General features: G+C 35.4%; 2 protein-coding genes across 5 annotated transcripts in view; one reads left to right on the forward strand and one right to left on the reverse strand.

Moving 5' to 3' along the window:
* Nucleotides 1-10,793, forward strand: part of NUDT6 (nudix hydrolase 6) — a 30,506-nt gene extending 19,713 nt beyond the window's left edge. For all 3 annotated transcript variants that reach the window (XM_003271355.3, XM_030815736.1, XM_030815737.1), the window contains 2 exons: nucleotides 5,765-5,819; nucleotides 10,212-10,793. In XM_003271355.3, coding sequence (XP_003271403.1) covers nucleotides 5,765-5,819; nucleotides 10,212-10,609 — 453 coding nt within the window. In that variant the 3' untranslated portion in view covers nucleotides 10,610-10,793. The remainder of the gene's footprint in view (nucleotides 1-5,764; nucleotides 5,820-10,211) is intronic.
* Nucleotides 5,205-18,380, reverse strand: part of FGF2 (fibroblast growth factor 2) — a 72,758-nt gene continuing 59,582 nt past the window's right edge. Inside the window, exons 3-4 of one of the 2 annotated variants that reach the window (XM_030815735.1) lie at nucleotides 11,139-11,224; nucleotides 5,205-8,470 (exon numbers count right to left, since the gene is read on the reverse strand). In XM_030815735.1, the coding sequence (XP_030671595.1) occupies nucleotides 8,422-8,470; nucleotides 11,139-11,224 (135 nt within the window). In that variant the 3' untranslated portion in view covers nucleotides 5,205-8,421. Of the gene's footprint in view, nucleotides 11,225-18,380 lie in introns of both variants that reach the window. The other variant, XM_030815734.1, reaches the window with a different exon arrangement.

Raw genomic sequence — 18,380 nt, forward strand, 5'->3', positions numbered from 1 at the left:
CAGCATCAACTTATTAAAAATGCAAATTCTCAGGCCCCACCCCAGATCTGTGGAATCTGAAGCTCTAGAGGATAAAGCCCAGCAATTGTGTTTACAAGCCCTCCAGGTGATTCTGATGTAAAGTTTGAGAACCACTGAACTAGCACATTGAGCTTCCTGGCTCTGCTGATTTTCAAACCTGCTATAATTGGTCCTTTAAGACCAAGAAAGTGATGCTTTTCAGAATCTAGTCACGTTCCCCCTACACTTTTAGGCAGTTGGTACTGGTAGAAACTGAAGAAGTTCAAATTATATAAGACAGTTTATTTGTGGATTAAGTAGGAATGATACTCCTAAGTAGGGTTTTGATTTTTTTAAGTTATAAACAGAGCTACATCTAAGAGAGCAACAACATATGAAAATTAAGAATTAACATATAGTTCAATGTTGTAATAAAAATAAAAGGAGTAATTTAATTTCTGTAAATATTTGGTATTAGGTGATATTTCAATATAACTGATAGCTATTAACGATATGTAATTTATATTTAATGTTTAATAAATTATATGTAGATTATATATACTTATTTACTTATTATAAATAACTAATGGGCATTCTTTTCAGATATCCAAGCCAGTTTCTCTCCTTTCTTTATGTACCCCACTCTCCCCAGGCATTAATATCAAGTGTTTTTTGCAGAGGAAAATTTAACCCTCAACATGAGCATATGCACAAATTCAAACACATATCTAAGTTGACACTTACATGTCCTTTCTCTTTCCCTACACACATATTCCAGCCCTTCATCCCTACCCCAATATTTTAAGTAATAAAAGACCTAACAGTGACTTGACCCTATAAACTGGGTGTTCAAGAGTTAAGGGTAGTGACCCTTTAATTCATTCACTGAATATTACTGAGTTCTTATACATACTCTGCTGTATACACTGTTTTAAGCACTAGGCACACATCAGTGAACAAAGTAAAGTTTCTACATAGGGAGCTTACATTAAAATGCATAAGATACAAATAATAAAATGAATGAATATTATATAAGGTGGAGATGTGTTATTAAGAAAAATACATGGTGCACTAAGCACTAGGTATCCATAAGTGAACAGATGTATAGTTTCCACATATGGAGTTAAGAAAAACAAAGTTTCTACATATGGAGCTTACATTCAAATGTGTAAGATACAAATAATAAAATGAATAAATGTTATGTAAGGTGGAGATAAGCGTTATTAAGAAAAACATATGGTGCCAAGATAAAAAGAATGACTGGGTTTGCCATGTACATTAACTTCGGTATGCCCAACACCTAACAAGCAATAAATTTCTATTGAATCAATGAACAAACTTATGAGACACTCTGTGGTAACTTCTATCTCATTGGTAACAGTGATAATATTGTATCTAGTGAGATTTATCTAAATACAGTAGGTCTGAATTATAAAAGGCGATAGGATTATTAAAGACTAGAACAATGAAAAATAAAAGATAACCAAATTTCTGGCATCTGACCAAGTTGGAGTAAAGACAGAACAAGAGAGTCACATATATATGAGAACCAAAGCAAAAAGGCTAGCAGGTCTGTGCCCTTGCTCTGGGTTCTTGAGATATGGCTGAAAGAAATTAGTAGTCTTTTAAGGGTTGTGTTTATACAAACTTCTGGTTAGGATTTCAGTAGCCATGCCTAGGGAAGGTCTTAAAATGAACCCTCTGCTTAGGAAAGCAGATGTCTGTGGAACGGGGAAAATAGAAAAAGAATCAGAAAATGAATCATTCCTTTCACCCATTCTAGAAACCCTAAAATAAACTTGAGTTTGTCTTCAGTATAAGTTTTCAAAGAAATAGTGGTTTTAAACTTGAACATGCTTTAACAGAGAAAGTATCTTACATTCTGTTAATATCTCTAAAAAATGCATCAGAAAATTTACCCTTTCTTAGTAGCCAAATGATTATTTCTTGGGCTAGCAATTTCTAACAGTGGGGAAGGAAGGATTGCAGAGTGATAAATGAGACCACCCTTACATCATCCACACTGTCTTCTGTTTTCCATTTACTGCTACACACACACAAAGAACATCAGACTTGCAATTGCCAAATGTATAGGAAAATTGTCATACCATTCACCATTCCAAAATATGATGGAACTACTCTAAATATGGTCTAAAATCACATATTTTTATAAGTTAAAAGGATACTATACCTTTTGTAGTATGTGAAAATCAGATATGCTTAAAGGAACTAGACCTCACCAACTCAAAGCAGGGAGGGGTCATATATGTGAATGTTGAGTAGCACCCAACAAAGCAGTTAAGCACAAGAGCATTTTCGAATATTTCTTTCACAAGAGAGTGGAAAGTTCCTTTTTTAAGGTTAGGAAAAAAAAGGATCATGGAATTTTACACTTGAGGCATAGAGATATCATCTTCTTTTATAGGAAGGGAGAACAAAGATGAAAAACATAATCTCATAGTCTACATTTTCAAAACTGATCCTCAGTAAATTTTTTGCCATAAAACAATATACTGGAAAGAAAGAATAATAAAAGATCACTAGCTAAGAAATAAATTCCATGCCAATCAGAACATTCTAGATGGGGAACTCACAAGCAACAGATACAAAGACATTTGGCACTGAACTGTAGACCAAATTTGTGAGCCCTGGAAAAGTGTAAGTCTAAGACACAGAATCTAATTGGATTTACATAGAATATTCCAATTAGGTCCAAGGAAGAGATTAAAAGGTATATGAAAAAGCAGTGGACAGTCACTAAGAATTAGTGAGAAAATATCAAATCGACTTTTACAATTTCTTAAAAGATGGTTAGAACCAGCCTGCCTGGATTGTAACACTGAGTTTATCACATACTAGGTGTGTGACCCCAGTCAAGTGTTTTTATGCCCTCAGTTTCATCACCTCTAAAATGGGAACAAATTATAGCCTCTCATGGGAGTATTGTGAAGTTTAAATGTGCATAATTCTTATACAAATATTTAGCATAGCATAGCATAGGAGATTGTTCAGGGTGGTGGGAAAAATTGTAGAAAGATGCAGACCTTCTTGGAAGGCTGGAAGGTTTACAAAAGCTTTGGAAAAGGATTTCTGAAGGAAAAAAAGGAAGTTTAAATGTGCATAATTCTTATACAAATATTTAGCATAGTGTAGGAGATTGGTCAGGGTGGTGGGAAAAATTATAGAAAGATGCAAACCTTCTTGGAAGGCTGGAAGGTTTACAAAAGCTTCGGAAAAGGATTTGGCTGAAGGCAGCCAGATTCTCTTATCTGGTGCCTGAAAGCTTAGTTTAGGTAACATGGGGATGTAAAGAAACTGATCTAGGTAAATTAACCGTTGGCACACAGGACTACTCTCTCTGGGGTAATGGTGGCGAGGGCGGGGCCGGGGGGGGGGGCATGACCATGTTAATTACCCACAACTGTGTTGACTCAAGGCCTTTCTCATTCAATCTGTACTGAATAAATGCCCGCAGCACTGGCTTGTCAGGGCCGTGGCTACTGCAACTCTTTCTATGAGTGGCCCAGTCCCCAGCCCGCTCTTTCATTGGATATCTGTGATCTGTGCCTGAGTGCATTTTCTCATCCATCATTCAGTCAGAGTCTGTGGGTCAGACCTGGCATAGCATCTGGGGTCTCACTCTGTTGCCCAGGCTGGAGTGTGGTGGCACAATAACTCACTGCAGCCTTGAACTCCGAGGCTCAAGTGATCTTCCTGTCTCAGTCTCCCAAAGTGCTGGGATTACAGATGTGAGGCACTGTGCCCAGCATTAGTATTTTAATGTTGTTGTTATATTGCTAAACACAGCTAATGGGAATTGTTTGATATAAAGAAAAAAAGTGGGAAGACATGCTTATCTCACTACTGATCATATCTAGGACATTAACTAGATTTTTCACAAACCACATAGCTTAGGCCTGTCTACTACTCAGGCTCAAGCTTTTTTAGGTGAGAAGTAAGCATTTTAAAAACCTAAGTCGCACCATAAAATGTCACAAAATACTTACCAGCATAAACATATACCTAATATTTCCATATAAAAGGTTTAATTTATGAAATAGTCAAAATCAAATTTGTGTGAGCTGTTTTCAATCCTTATGTCTAGCGTTTTCCCCCTTCTAATAAGTTCATCTCCAGATTTAATTAACAATCAATCTCTAATCATTTGTGGTCAAAGATTTTTAAAGTTGACTTTTATTGTTTTTAGGAAACATTTGTCTGCTCCATTATAACTTTTCTTTTGTTAGAAACAGAACTTACAGGCTGGTTATGGTAGCTCATGCCTGTAACCCCAGCACTTTGGGAAGCCCAGGTGGGAGGATTGCCTGACCCTCAGGAGTTCAAGACCAGCCTGGGCAACAGGGTGAAACCTCATCTCTAAAAAAAAAAAAAAAAATTAGGTGTGGTAGTGTACACCTGTAGTCCCAACTACTCAGGAGGCTGAGGTGGGAGGATCACCTGAGCCCAGGCAGGTCAAGACTGCAGTGAGCTCTGATGGTGCCACTGCACTCCAGGCTGGCCAGCAGAATGAGACCCTGTCTCAAAAAGTAAATGGAATTTACGGTGGTAAAGTTCAACATCTTGTCAGACAAAGACTGCATAGTTTCTGGAGAAATAAACCTTCTGGGAATATTTCCAAATGGAATCTAGAAGACAGTGCATTGATATAGAGGTATATTTACAGATATATTTCTACATTAATAAAGCATAATATCCTTTATAAATTAATGTCAAGCCTAGTCCAGACACTGAAAGCCTGAATTCTGTACCCACATAATCAACAGTCTATGGAAACTCTGGGAACCATGCCACTGGTCTCCAACCTAGCATAGTTGAGAAATGACACATTCTTTTAAGAAGCATTCATCCAGGAAATGAGTGGGTCACAAAGCAAACCAGTAAAAGGTCCATAACTTACTTTATGAATGAAGAGTATAGGGTACTAGCCAAAGGTACAGCTCCCTTATGAGTATGTTATAATTTCTCATTCTTTAGCTTTTATCATGTGATGGATAGATATAACAGAACTCTAACAGGAAAAAAAGTAATCATGTCAGCCATAAGAATATTGTCCATGTCATCTCATAATTGTTTTTAATCCATTTTTCTATATTTATCCTTATTCCAAGATCAGATCTTTCCACCTGCCCCTCCCCAACAAAAAAAAAGAAAAAAGAATTCATAGACAAGAAGACACAAAGAAATGGGAGACAAGAAAACACAAACTAATCAATTTTATTCATACTACTCATGAAAAGCAATTACACTTTTACATAAAATCATTAACACATACAATAGAAATAAGAGTAATACATCTGATTAGAAATACAATATAGGAAATAGATTTTAAAATAGCATATTTTAGTGATGAAATTTATACTGTATTTTCTACTTATTTATAGCAGCATCTGTAAGATTCTTCTATCTGTTCATAGTTAACTAGCAGCAAAATATTTTAAATTACAGAAATTCAGTAGATGTTTCCCTCCAATGTTTCATTCGTACAGAATGTATCATGTTAACCAAACAAAACCACTTATATTTCCTGAAGAGAAAAGGTGGGAAAAGATTTCATCAGTTACTAGCTCCCCCAAAAAAAGGAGAAACGAGGGAGAAAGGATGGAAGCTAGAAAAATTTTGCATGCAATTACTAAAAAATATATTCTCAACCACTTTGACCAATTATAGGTGGATTTTGTGAAATCTACATATGTGTGTGTTAGTGAAAGTTATGTTAACTTTATTTTCTGACTTTATACTGCAGTTGAAAAATATGTGGAAGTTTCCTGGAGGCCTGTCAGAGCCTGAAGAAGATATTGGTGTGTATCTCCCATATTTTTAATTGGCTTGAAAATGTTGAGGAAATTAATGTGTTTACTTTCTTGCTTTATAGCTAAGAATAAAAATTTAAATTTTCCAATTTGTTCAGACTGAGTCTGAACATTTCAGAAATTACCTCAGAGCTGATATAATTAGCAGCATAATTTCTAATATTACAGTTTATTCCATTAGTAGAAATAATATCATTAGGAACATACCACCTATTCTGTTTATGACTGCTTCTGGATTAATCTGTCTGAAAAGGAGAAGCTTTGGATATACATCAGTAAAGTTTAGCATTAAAGGTTATTTTGGATACGACTAATATTGTTGTTGGAATTAAACTATGAGAAAACAAATTCCTGACCATTCCATCACAGAGGATGAATAGTAGCCCTTAAATGAACTTTGAAATAAATATAATAAAGTCAGTTATAAAGCAGTGATGATATAATTCTTTGCTTTATGAAAACTGTATCTACTATTTATTTTTAATCGTCAGGAAGTCAAAACATAGTAAAATGTCATATAAGAAAGTCTCAACTGAGAAATAATCCCCTAACACAACTTACTGAGCTCAGTATTTAAGACAAGGAAATACAAAATAAGCTAAGAATTATTTATATCACTGATTTACAGGAAATCGAAGAATAGAAACCAAATTTTCCTACCTATTCCTTAAACTATTAGATCAAATTCAATGTGTATCATAACAAATCAATGTATTTGTTTGATACCAATATTATTTCTCCACGACCTTTTTCTTAATATGCATGTCCCCTATTCTATTTAGCCAACAATGATACTAAGGCAATTTTCTAAATTGTCTTTAAATATTTTATTTAAAAATGTCTATGTACTTAAAGCTTGATTTTTTAAAACTTTTACACAAATCAAAATACCGTACATACATTATATAGCCAACTCCTAACAATCCATCAGAAAATGGATTGCATTAAGATATATCTCTAGCCAATCTTGGTTTCAGGTACTTATTGACCTTTTACTTAGTTTATGCTTACTCTTCTGTCGATATAAAAGTTGATTTTGTAGTGGTGCGAATGCTGAAAGAGAAGGCCATTTGTTCTATAGCCTAATTCTCTCACACTATCCACTGGTGCCACGTGAGAGCAGAGCATGTGAGCTAATTAAGCTTATGTTTTGCATCTTTACCCAATCTATATTGGGCAAAAAGCAGTCTGCAGGTTTGCAAGGCTTCCTCTCCCCTGCATCTTGCCTTTTCAAATGGATTTATTTTTTTCATGTGAACTCTTATGGGTCCTCTGAATTTCAGCTGTACTTATCTGTAGATGTAATTGAGGAAACACATATTTCCAAGCCAAATACGTATAATTTCAGGCCTAAGTATACTCCAGAATCCTTCTTAAAGTCCAGATAATTAAAACTTCACTACCTTTTTTTCTTAAAAAAAAAAAAAGTTTGTGGTTGTCACAACAACTCACCTATCCAGAGATCATATATGCCTCAGTCATGTGGAATTAAGAAGAAAAAACTGCAGTTGGCATTAGCCATACTTCCTAAGCTTAGTATAAATTAAAGCTTTGCCTTAAAATTAATAAAACCCTGAAAGCAGCTAGAAATGAAAACTGACAGTAGAGGTCTGAAAGACTATGTCTATATGAAGGCATTTCTAACTCAACATAAAACAAAAGATATTCTTAATGATGAAGCTGAATCATCTAAGAATTACTGAAATTATTTAAACTCTGTATTTAGAAAAACATGCAATGTACTTTAGGAATACTGCCATCACAAACAGTTAAACATTTATATTGGCTCAAACAGTAAACTCTAGTTAACTGGGAAACACATTTGTTTGAACTCCTTCATTCTTTCATAATACTAGGTAAATGAAGAATTGTTATCCATAGTGTTTTTTAAAAATCAAGAGGGTCATATAGAAAATAGAATGCAATCCTCAAGGCTTTTGTATAAAATAATACCGTAAGAGTATAAAGGTATCCACAAGATTAAAATTGACAAACTGCCTTCCTAAAAAATCTTATTACCACTGGCAGGAAGAGTATCTCCTACATTAGCCAGAGAACTATAAAGCAGCTGAGCCTTATCAGAGATCATCAGTGCACTAGAGTCAGAGGGAAACACCGGGAAAACCCACATTCTGCAGATTATTTCCCATTATATTTTATTTCAATCTAATTCTATTATTAAATATAACAAAATAGAAATAACAAATATAAACTCCATTTCATTATTGTCCTGTAACTAAACAAAACAATACAACATATTTAAACATATCTCTTCATCAGCAAAAATAAAAACAAAACCTCTTAGTTTTTCCTATGTTCTTCAAACCTATAAAACAGCAAATGCTATCTCAGTTTAGCTTACAGTATATTAAAATAATAAAAAATACAACAGAATAAAGCACACTATCTTGATTAAAAATTTCAATTCATCTTGAAATCCTTGGGGAAGAAATATCCATCTTGAGGAGGAAGGTTCTCCCACATACTCTGGAGACAAAAGCACTTATTTGCCCATTCAATTTTCAGTCAGTTAGTGATTCAAGTTAAACTGATCAAAACTACTCAGGCAGTGCTGATTTTCAGTCAGCTGCTATGGTGACTGCTGAGCAGGGCAGATTTGCTCACTACCCCATCCGGTGCTTCCATGAAATAGAAACAGCATAGATCATGAGCTACATGCTGAACTTTTGATTAGTGGTACTAAGAGCTAAATAGGATCCCCATAATTTATTTTCAAACATAAAGAATAAAAATGGACATTTAAACAAGTTAGGAGATGTTATATCAAAGTTAAGACTAGTGCTACTATCTTTAATAATAAATTTAATAACAAACATGTATTTCCCCATAATTATTTTTCAAAGCATAATGAATAAAAATAGACATTTAAACATGTTAGGGGATCTTTTATACAATTTAAGACTAGTGCTACCATCTTGAATAATAAATTTAATAACAAATGTATTGCATGTCAGAGTAAAAATTACTTTTCTTATTAAGGAAAATTTCTCTCTTTTTTTGAGACAAAGTCTCACTCTGTTGCCTAGGCTGGAGTGCAGTGGCACGATTATGGCTCACTGCAACCTCGACCTCTCAGCTTCAAGTGATCAACCCTCCCACCTCAGCCTCCCAAGTACCTGAGACCACATGTGCACGCCACCATGCCTGGCTAATTTTTGTGTTTTTTTGTAGAGACGGGGTTTCACCAGGTTGGTCTTAAACTCCTGGGCTCAAGCGATCCTCCTGCTTTGGCCTCCCAAAGTGCAGGGAATATAGGCATGAGCCACTGCACCCGGCCTAGATTTTTCTTTTATGCTTTCAGTTATTTCTAACCATGTTTAACCTATGGGCAAATCTCAATTGTAAGGGAAGTCAGCATGTAATTGAAAAATGGCAGATACATGCCTTATGTTTTAAAACATTATACTCTTTCTATGCATCTTTCCATAGCTATTAGAGGGAAAAAACGAGCATATCCAGGGGATTGGTAAGACAGTCTATGGTAAGACAGTCTACAGTCAGAGCACATGGGAATTGAGACATGTTTCTGTGACTTCCTCTTCTTTGCATATTTTTCACCAGTAGGATTACTGCAAGGGCAAATATCATTTACTATTTGACAAACAAGAAAAATGGAGGCAAAACAAGTATTGGAACAAAAATCCTTATCTGTGACAATTGTGAAGCTTTCCAGCAAAGTGGTAGAGGAAGGCAGCTTTTTAAAGGGCTTCTCCTAAATACCTTGGGAGACAATGACAGGGCATCACAAAATTAGAGAAAGCCCAGTTAGAGGGACCATCTGGATGTGTAGAAAAAGCGGCCACAAAAATATGTTAATGGTAATAAAAATCCTGCCACACAAATTTGCATTTAATTGAAAAAGCAACCTTATAAAATGTGAAAACCTTTGTTGAATTATAAAATTATTTATATTCCAAGTTTCTTGAAAACTGATTAAACACCTCCAGCATTTCGGTGTTGAAGAAATGAATCTTAAGTTCTTTGGAATCTTATCTCAAGAAACAAAGGAACTGCAGCCATGCAAAATGTTTTAACTTTTCAATCTATATTTTTACCTTTTGGGAAACAGAGCAGCAAGAAGTTAAAAAGAGCTGACCCCAAAAATGTACAGGTAAATAAGCCTCCAAGTAGCAGCCAAAGAAATATTCAGCATTTCAAAAGCTGCTTGAATTTACAGTGGTAAGAAAATATTTTGGGATTTCTTAATATCCACAAGACAAATAATTTGTATTGAAAACTTTACTTTGTTAGGGTAATGTTTTGAGCCTTTACATAATGCTACTTTAACTGAAAATCTTTGATGATACAGTTTCTAAAAGTGTAATTATTATTGATTTGTACATCTCTTTTTTTATGTAGGAGACACAGCGGTTCGAGAAGTTTTTGAAGAGACTGGTATAAAATCAGAATTCAGGTCCCTCCTGAGTATTCGGCAACAGCACACAAATCCTGGAGCTTTTGGGAAGTCAGATATGTATATCATCTGCCGTCTAAAGCCATATTCATTCACCATAAATTTTTGCCAGCATGAATGCTTAAGATGTGAGTGGATGGATCTCAATGACCTGGCGAAGACTGAAAATACAACTCCCATCACCAGCAGAGTTGCTAGGCTGTTGCTGTATGGGTACAGAGAAGGGTTTGACAAAATTGACCTGACTGTGGAAGAACTTCCAGCAGTTCACACAGGCCTGTTTTATAAACTCTATCACAAGGAACTGCCAGAGAATTATAAAACTATGAAAGGAATTGATTAAGTTCACATTTATATGTTTAGAAACCTGTAGACTAATGAATGACATAAGAAATAGTGGATATTTTGGATTGATTAAATATCTGACTGTAATTTTCTAATGTATATGATTTCCATGAAGAAATTTTGTTTCTAAACGTGCACATTTTAAAAGCCTCTTTTCGAATAAAGCAAATGCGTGAAAAAGATCATTGCTCTAGGTAAGCTTCACTGGGTAACAGCAGATGCAATATAAAAGGGGGAATATACATTTTTCAACAACTTTTGTTAGTTTACTGGGACAATGGTTACATATTTTACTACTGGATAAAAAGTTGTTTGACCAATTATCCAAACTGAGCTATACACATTTATTTTCTTTTACTCTCATTAACAAATTTCTAAAATATACTTCTTCTTTCATGTGAAATGAGATTAGATGTGGCCATTAAAATCAGCTCTTAGCAGACATTGGAAGAAAAAGTATAGCTTTCTGCCCAGGTCCTGTTTTGGATCCAAGTTTATACTGCCCAGTTCGTTTCAGTGCCACATACCAACTGGTGTATTTCCTTGACCGGTAAGTATTGTAGTTATTAGATTCCAATCGTTCAAAAAAGAAACACTCATCCGTAACACATTTCTGAAAAATAAAGGAAGAATTACTTGTTGTTATTATTATTACACTTTTCATATTAAATATTTATGATAGTATAATGCCTATTCTGCTCAACCAGCAGCAGTGGTGTTGGGTTCAGCAGGGCAATCAAACTAACAAGATTCAATGGGCCAAAATGTGACACAGACTAGTTCTGAAGAAGGATGCAGGCCAGGAACACAGCATGTCAGCAGGACAGCATCAAGTATGTCTCTTCAGTAGGAGGTCAGAGACAATTCTCCAGCTCCAAAACTGACAGGTCAGGTGTTAAACACAAGGAGGGACATACCCAGTAAGAAGAAATATGCTACGGGAAGCCCAAAGCTATAGCTTCCAGCAGTATTTATGATCCATCCACACTCCTCCCAGTCCCAAGGCAGGTTACCAATCAGGGATCATTTTTACTTTTATCAGAAGCAGTAGTAGAAGGCCAACCCATTGTAATCTTTTCATACAGAAGAAGGTTTATTAATACTTTACTCACAAGAAGAATTAATTCCCCAAATTTTAACAAAAAGTTTTAAGTGGCTAATGTTGTTTTAAGGCATAATAATGAATAGTTTATTGTACAGAAAATACCTATTGGTATGTAATGCCAAAAATAATATTGGAACATTATATTACATATGATTAACAATCTCCAAACACTGTTAGACAATGAGGAATAAGTAAGTATCATACTGATTTCTGGCAGTCTCTTTCAGGAGGGAGGGACTTTGTCTTTTAATTTCAATTCAACTATTTATCAGAAAAAAAAAGGAAAGCTGGCTTTCAAAAAGACCTGGAAATAATACTCCAAGTAACGGAATTTAATAGCTACCACATTATTTAAGATAAATGTTCAAAAAGCAACTTCACAGGGTAGCACTGAAGATACTTACTGACCTCAAAGGTGAAAAATCAATTTATTCACTTCAAAAGAAAAAAAGGAAAAATCATTTTTATATTATAAATATGTGTATATATATCAATCGAATGATAAACATATAGAAAACACACATGTAAATTTTATCTAAACACAAATATAAGATGCATACAGAGGTATATAAATATATGGTTTTGTATTAATACCACATTCCAGTTTATTTCTTTATACTCATATCTAGGAAACTTCAGGTTTGGAAAAACCCACATTAAAAAGACTTGAACCTTTCCCCAGATTCCTTGGTTCTAAGATAAGGCAAACAATGGCACAAACTGTGACAAAAACATAAATTAATTGCCAAAACAAGGAAAAGAGCTGGCATAATAACAGAAATGTAAAGTAAAGCCTGGGAAAGAACTAAAAGTGACTAATGTGTCTCAGCCATCTAAAGTAAGGGTGTGGTATTGGATCCTGTAATCTTCTAGAGATAAGAATTTTACTGGATATTTACTTGATTTTAATATTTTGACCACTGTTAAATGGATTTTTAAAAACTGAAATACAAACTTAACTAATTTGCTTATTATGTAATACATTACTCATAAAGAAACTCAATTCTTCATGATGCAAATAAATCACAGCCTTACAGAGAAGCACACATTGACAGGACCCACCTATATGAAACACAGGACTGTCTTGTGCTGTTCATAAAGATTCAAATGTGATAAGAGTGAAACACCTAAACCTAGAGTAATATAGACCAATATATTCCAAATCCAATACTTTTACTCTACCTCTAGTGAAATTTAGTACCCCTCTCGTGTGAACTGAAGTTAACCTGTTACTTTATTCTGTCATCTTCATTGCCACTGATAAAAAAAAAATCTTCCCTTTTCCCTATTCCAGGTTTATGATCAAGAATAGAAGCAGAAGGGAAATAAAGAGTGAAAGGAAAATTCATAGTAATCATAAAGACAACATGAAAAGTCACCATGGAACTTCATAGACTAATTCCCCAGAGGTAAACTTAAACAACAGCATTTAGTCATATGTTCATTTGTTGGTGTTCTATCAGCTTCCCGGATGCCCCACCTTGCTAGCTGGCACTCCCTACAATGCTTGGCATACTGGAATACTAACTATGCCAATAACATTTGCCTTTTCAGCCAGTTCCTAATATTTCAGAGAAAAGAAACAGTACCAGGGACTAAGTGGATACATGATAGAACCCATAGCTTATTAATTAATTAATTTATTTATTTATTACAGAAGTTATTTCTACTTTCGAAAAAAACAGTGAAGGGAAGGAAACTTACATCTGTGCTGAATGTTCAGCAATGTAAATTTACTAAACAACTGTTTTACTCTTGAAAACAAACTGCATTTTTTTAAAAAAATGAGTAGTAGGGCCAAAATTTAGTGGTCAAGAAAAGTAGAGGTTTAACAGAGCAACGTATATACAATTTTCAATTGTCTCTATTCTAAGTTTCCAAGTCATCTTCAGTGACTGTGATCTCAGTGTGCCTATTAAAAACTGATGCAATATAATTTTATTAATCTTTATAAACATATTTAAAGAACTGTTTTCCTATTATCAGTGTTTGCTCACCATTTCAAACTTCGGATAAAAAGGGGTCTTCAGAGGAATGCCACCACAAAGAAAGTGGCTTCTAAGGGCTTATGACAACTTGTACCTTGTTTCCAAGGCCTTATTTTATATAGGCCTAAGAGCTGAGAAATCCCTTAATGCATGATTATTGACTGCTTTTATGCATATACTTTAAAAGTCACAACAATATTTTAACATTATTATACTCATTAACAAATGAGGAATTTAAAACTCAGTGCTTTTGGTAACATTTCAGATTCTGGATACCTTTTGCCCTTACATCTACTTGATACCTTTATATCAAATTAAGTTTTCCTTTATGTGTTGCTTTTTTAAAATTGAAGAATAATTTAGAGGTACAGGAAGCATAGAGTTCAAATAATACACTTATTCATTCAATCTATATATTTTTTTCTTCTAGGCATCTAAGACACATCAATGAACAAAACTGAATAAGATCCCTGCCTTTATGCCACTCAAATTCTAGCTGGGAGAGACACACAATAAGCAATAAGCATAAGTGAATAAATTATATTCTATGTTAGAATATAAGAAAACTGAGAAAAAAGTAAAGCTGAACAGGGTAAGAGGGACTAGGAATGGTGAGGGTTAGAAGCTAGGTGCAATATTAAATAGCATGGTCACAGTAGGCTCCATTGAGAAAGTGACATTTCAGCAAATACTTGAAGGAGATGAAGGCATTAACCATCCAGATATCAGAGAAGAGCATTCCCATCAGAGGAAAAGCCAGTGCAAAAGCCCTACAACAGGGTCATATCCAGAGTGTTTGAGGGGTAGCAAGTAGGCCAATGTGGGAAGAGTAGCAGGAAATGAGATCAGAGAGGTAATGGGATGGGAGAGGGGGCAGATCTCATAGTTTTGTAGGCTACTGTAAATATTTGGCTCTTATTCTAAGAAAATGGAGAGCCACTGGAGTCTTTTCAGCAGAAAAATAACATGATCTGACATCTTTTTCTAGGATTATTCTGGCTGCCAAGACTATAGAGGGCCAAAAGCAGACTGAGAGAGACCAGTTAAAGGGTTATTCAGTAATACAGGCAGAGAGAATGAAGATTCAGATCACGGAGGCAGCAGTAGAAATGGTAAGGAGGTGTCTGCTTTTGTACATATTTTGAAGGTAGACTTAATAGGGTTTCCTGATGGATTGGTTGCATGGTATGAGAAAAACAGGGGAATTAAGAATGGCACTGAAGTTTCTGTTTTGGAGTGATAAACTTGCCATCAACTGTGGTGGGGAGGGCTATGAGTATGAACAGATTTATAGGAAAAGGTTAATAATTCAGTTTTGTACGTGTTGAGTTTGGGAGGAATATCAGACATCCAAATGGAGACAGTGAGTATTTACTGAGCACCTACTATGCAACAGACACATCATTTAACTTTTTTCCTTCTTTTTGCTAATGCTAATAACCACAGAACTAGAAATTAAAAAGTACTAATTTATTTGGAATACCAGAAAGTGTGTTATATACAATAATGCCAGTAAACAAGTATTCTCAGGTCTAAAAGGTATAAACCTAAAAAAGAAATGTAGATGTATACACATGATAGTGACATAAATTTGTCATGGTTAGTGATGGGGCAACACCTCAAGGTTCCCCTGGAGGCTGTCCACATAAACCAGCTTAGTTTATGGTTCTATAAGAGGGGCCCAATAACCATTTATTGATATTGATAATGATGCTAATGATGTTAAAGATAGTGCTGGCAGTTTGACCCCTTGTAGGGAGTATTCGAATAGAGCAGACTCTAATGTAGCATGAAAAAGCATAGTCAACACTTTTAAAAGTTTGGTTTTTGTCTGGATAGTTAATTTACTTTGGAATTTCAAAAAGAAAATAAGGTTATGTGAGATATTTCTACATAATGAAAAAACTGATCCCAGGAGATTGTGGGAGCCATGTTTCTCACTGTTGGGGGTGGCAGGTTACACACAAGCAAGTGGAGGGGACTGCTAAAATATTCATGTGTTATTTATGGATTAAGGTTGGAGATATCAGTATGAATGAACTCATATTTAGGTGTTTTTGTTTTGTTTTGTTTTGAGACAGTCTCCCGCTGTCACCCAGGCTGGAGTGCAGTGGTGCGATCTCGGCTCACTGCAACCTCTGCCTCCCAGGTTGAAGCGATTCTCCTGCCTCAGCCTCCTGAGTAGCTGGGATTGCAGGTGTGCACCACCATGCCTGGCTAATTTTTGTATTTTTAGTAGAGACGGGGTTTCACCATGTTGGTCAGGCTGGTCTCGAACTCCTGACATCATGGTCCACCCGCCTCAGCCTCCCAAAGTGCTGGGATTACAGATGTGAGCCACCATGCTCTGCCTCATATTAAGATTGATACAGATGGCCAAATATAGAAATATTTATAAATACATGTTTATACCCAGGCTAGTATGTACCACCATTTCTTGCTCTGTCAGCTGAGAGGGCTTAGAAGCAAAGATACTTCTGTAGCAATAAGCACACCCAGCATTGCAGTTTGTGGTTTCTAATACCATTCTCTAATAAAAGAAACCAATGCTCTTTGGAGAAATGGCTCATTCTAGGGTGGAGCAGGGAATATACAAAATGAGCCTGGAGCATCTTGTAGGCCAAAAAGTAATGAAGTACTTAAAATAAATGCATTGATGGGAGTATGTCAAAGAGGAGAGCACAGGAGCCAACTGAAAGAGCTCCCAATGGCCAAAGCTGGAACTATTTTAGCAACAAAATAAATAATGTAGTATTGGATTGTAACTCAAAGTATAAAATAAATATCTGTGAATACATATTGATATAAATGATTGAATAAATAAATAAATGGAGGAAAATGAACAAATTTCCCATGCAAAAGAATGACAATTTATGTAAATACTACCCCTCAAGGAGGTGGAGCATAACCATCATCTCCATCTCTTAAGTGTGGACTATGCATGGTGACTTCCTTCCAAACAGTATAGTATGGAAAGGAAGTGAAAGAGTAACTTTACAGTGGACACAAATACTATCTCAGCCAGGTGAGCAAGGATTATATCATGAGTTATCAATCATGAAGATAACATATACCATTATATGCCACAAAAATGGTACTTTACTTCTATAGTCTTCCTCTCAAACACTGAAATCCCTATCTAGCCATGAAAAAAACATCAGGCCAGGTGCAATGGCTCACACTTGTCATCCCAGCACTTTGGGAGGCCAAGGCAGGAGGATTCTTGAGCCCAGGAGTTCGAGACCAATTTGGGCAATATAGCAAGACCTCATCTCTACTAAAAATAAAAATAAATTAGTAGAGTATGGTGGCATGCACCTGTAGTCCCAGCTACTTGGGAGGCCAAGGTGGGAGGATCGCTTGAGCCCAAGAATTCAAGGTCGTGGTGATATATGATCACACCACTGCCCTCCAGCCTGGGAGACAGAGCAAGACCCTGTCTCAAAAAAAAAAAAAAAAAAAGAAAAAGAAAAAAAAATCAAGCAAGTTGAAGGAGATTCTAAAAAATACCTCAACAGTACTCCTCAAACTATCAAAGTAATCAAAAATAAGGAAAGTCTAGGAAACTGTCACAGTCTGGAGGAAACTAAGGAGACATGATAACTAAATATGGTATTCTGGAACAGAAAAAGAATATTAGGAAAATCTAAGGAAACATGAATAAAGTATGGACTTTAGCTAATAATAACATATCAGTATGGGTTCATTAGTTGTGACAGGTGCACCAAACTAATGTAGGATGTTAATAAAAGTGAAACTCAGTGTGGAGTATATAGACACTCTCTGTGTCATCTTTATAACTTTTCTGTAAGTCTAAAACCATTGTAAAACTAAAATATATTTTTTAAAAAACTGACTCTAGGGCTACAAGTACCATCACAAAAAAGAATTTCTCAAGTCACTAGATACAGCAACTCTAGCTATAATGTGAAAAATAAAAGCACCTCATGCATTCCTGTGCTCTACTATGCCCAAATACAGATGATTCATATATACATATCACTTTATTTCACCAGACTATCAACAGCATGTTTGTTGATTGAAGATTTTCATCTATTCTGTCTACTGCGGTATCAGTGCTTGGCACATAGTAAGTCATCAATAAACATTTGCTAAATTAATGAACAAATGGAACTTTTTCAGATAGCTTACAATAAAAATATAATTCAATGACATTACAAAATCCAAATAAGAACTAGAGAACTAGGACTGGGGAAAATCCAGACTAGGAACTAAAATACAGAATATGGTTTAACTTTATGAACTATTTACTCCCTAAGGAAAATAGACCAGATGACCCTTTCCAAGAGTTGACTATCCAAACTTGACATCTGTGAGGATCTCTCAAGGGCCAAGAAACCTAGCTTCCAATATCGCCTTGATCCCTAACTAACTTGTATTTTCAATCCAGTCCTTTAACTTCTCTGGGCATCACTTTCCTCCTCTGTAAAATAAGAAGATTGGATTAGATGGTCTTTAGAATCTCTCCTAATCTCTAATAGCCTTAGTACACAATAAGGAAAGAAAGAAGCACATGAGCAAGTTCTCCTCACATCCCCCCAGCACCTCCTCTCACCCCTACTCTCCCTTCCTTATGCATTGGACTCACAGTTCTAGTCTACTCCTAATTTTAGATTTGAACCTTATGACCATTTCCCCATGCTCTGTTTACTGGG

This window comes from Nomascus leucogenys, chromosome 7b (assembly GCF_006542625.1).
Source record: "Nomascus leucogenys isolate Asia chromosome 7b, Asia_NLE_v1, whole genome shotgun sequence".
Lineage (NCBI taxonomy): Eukaryota > Metazoa > Chordata > Mammalia > Primates > Hylobatidae > Nomascus > Nomascus leucogenys.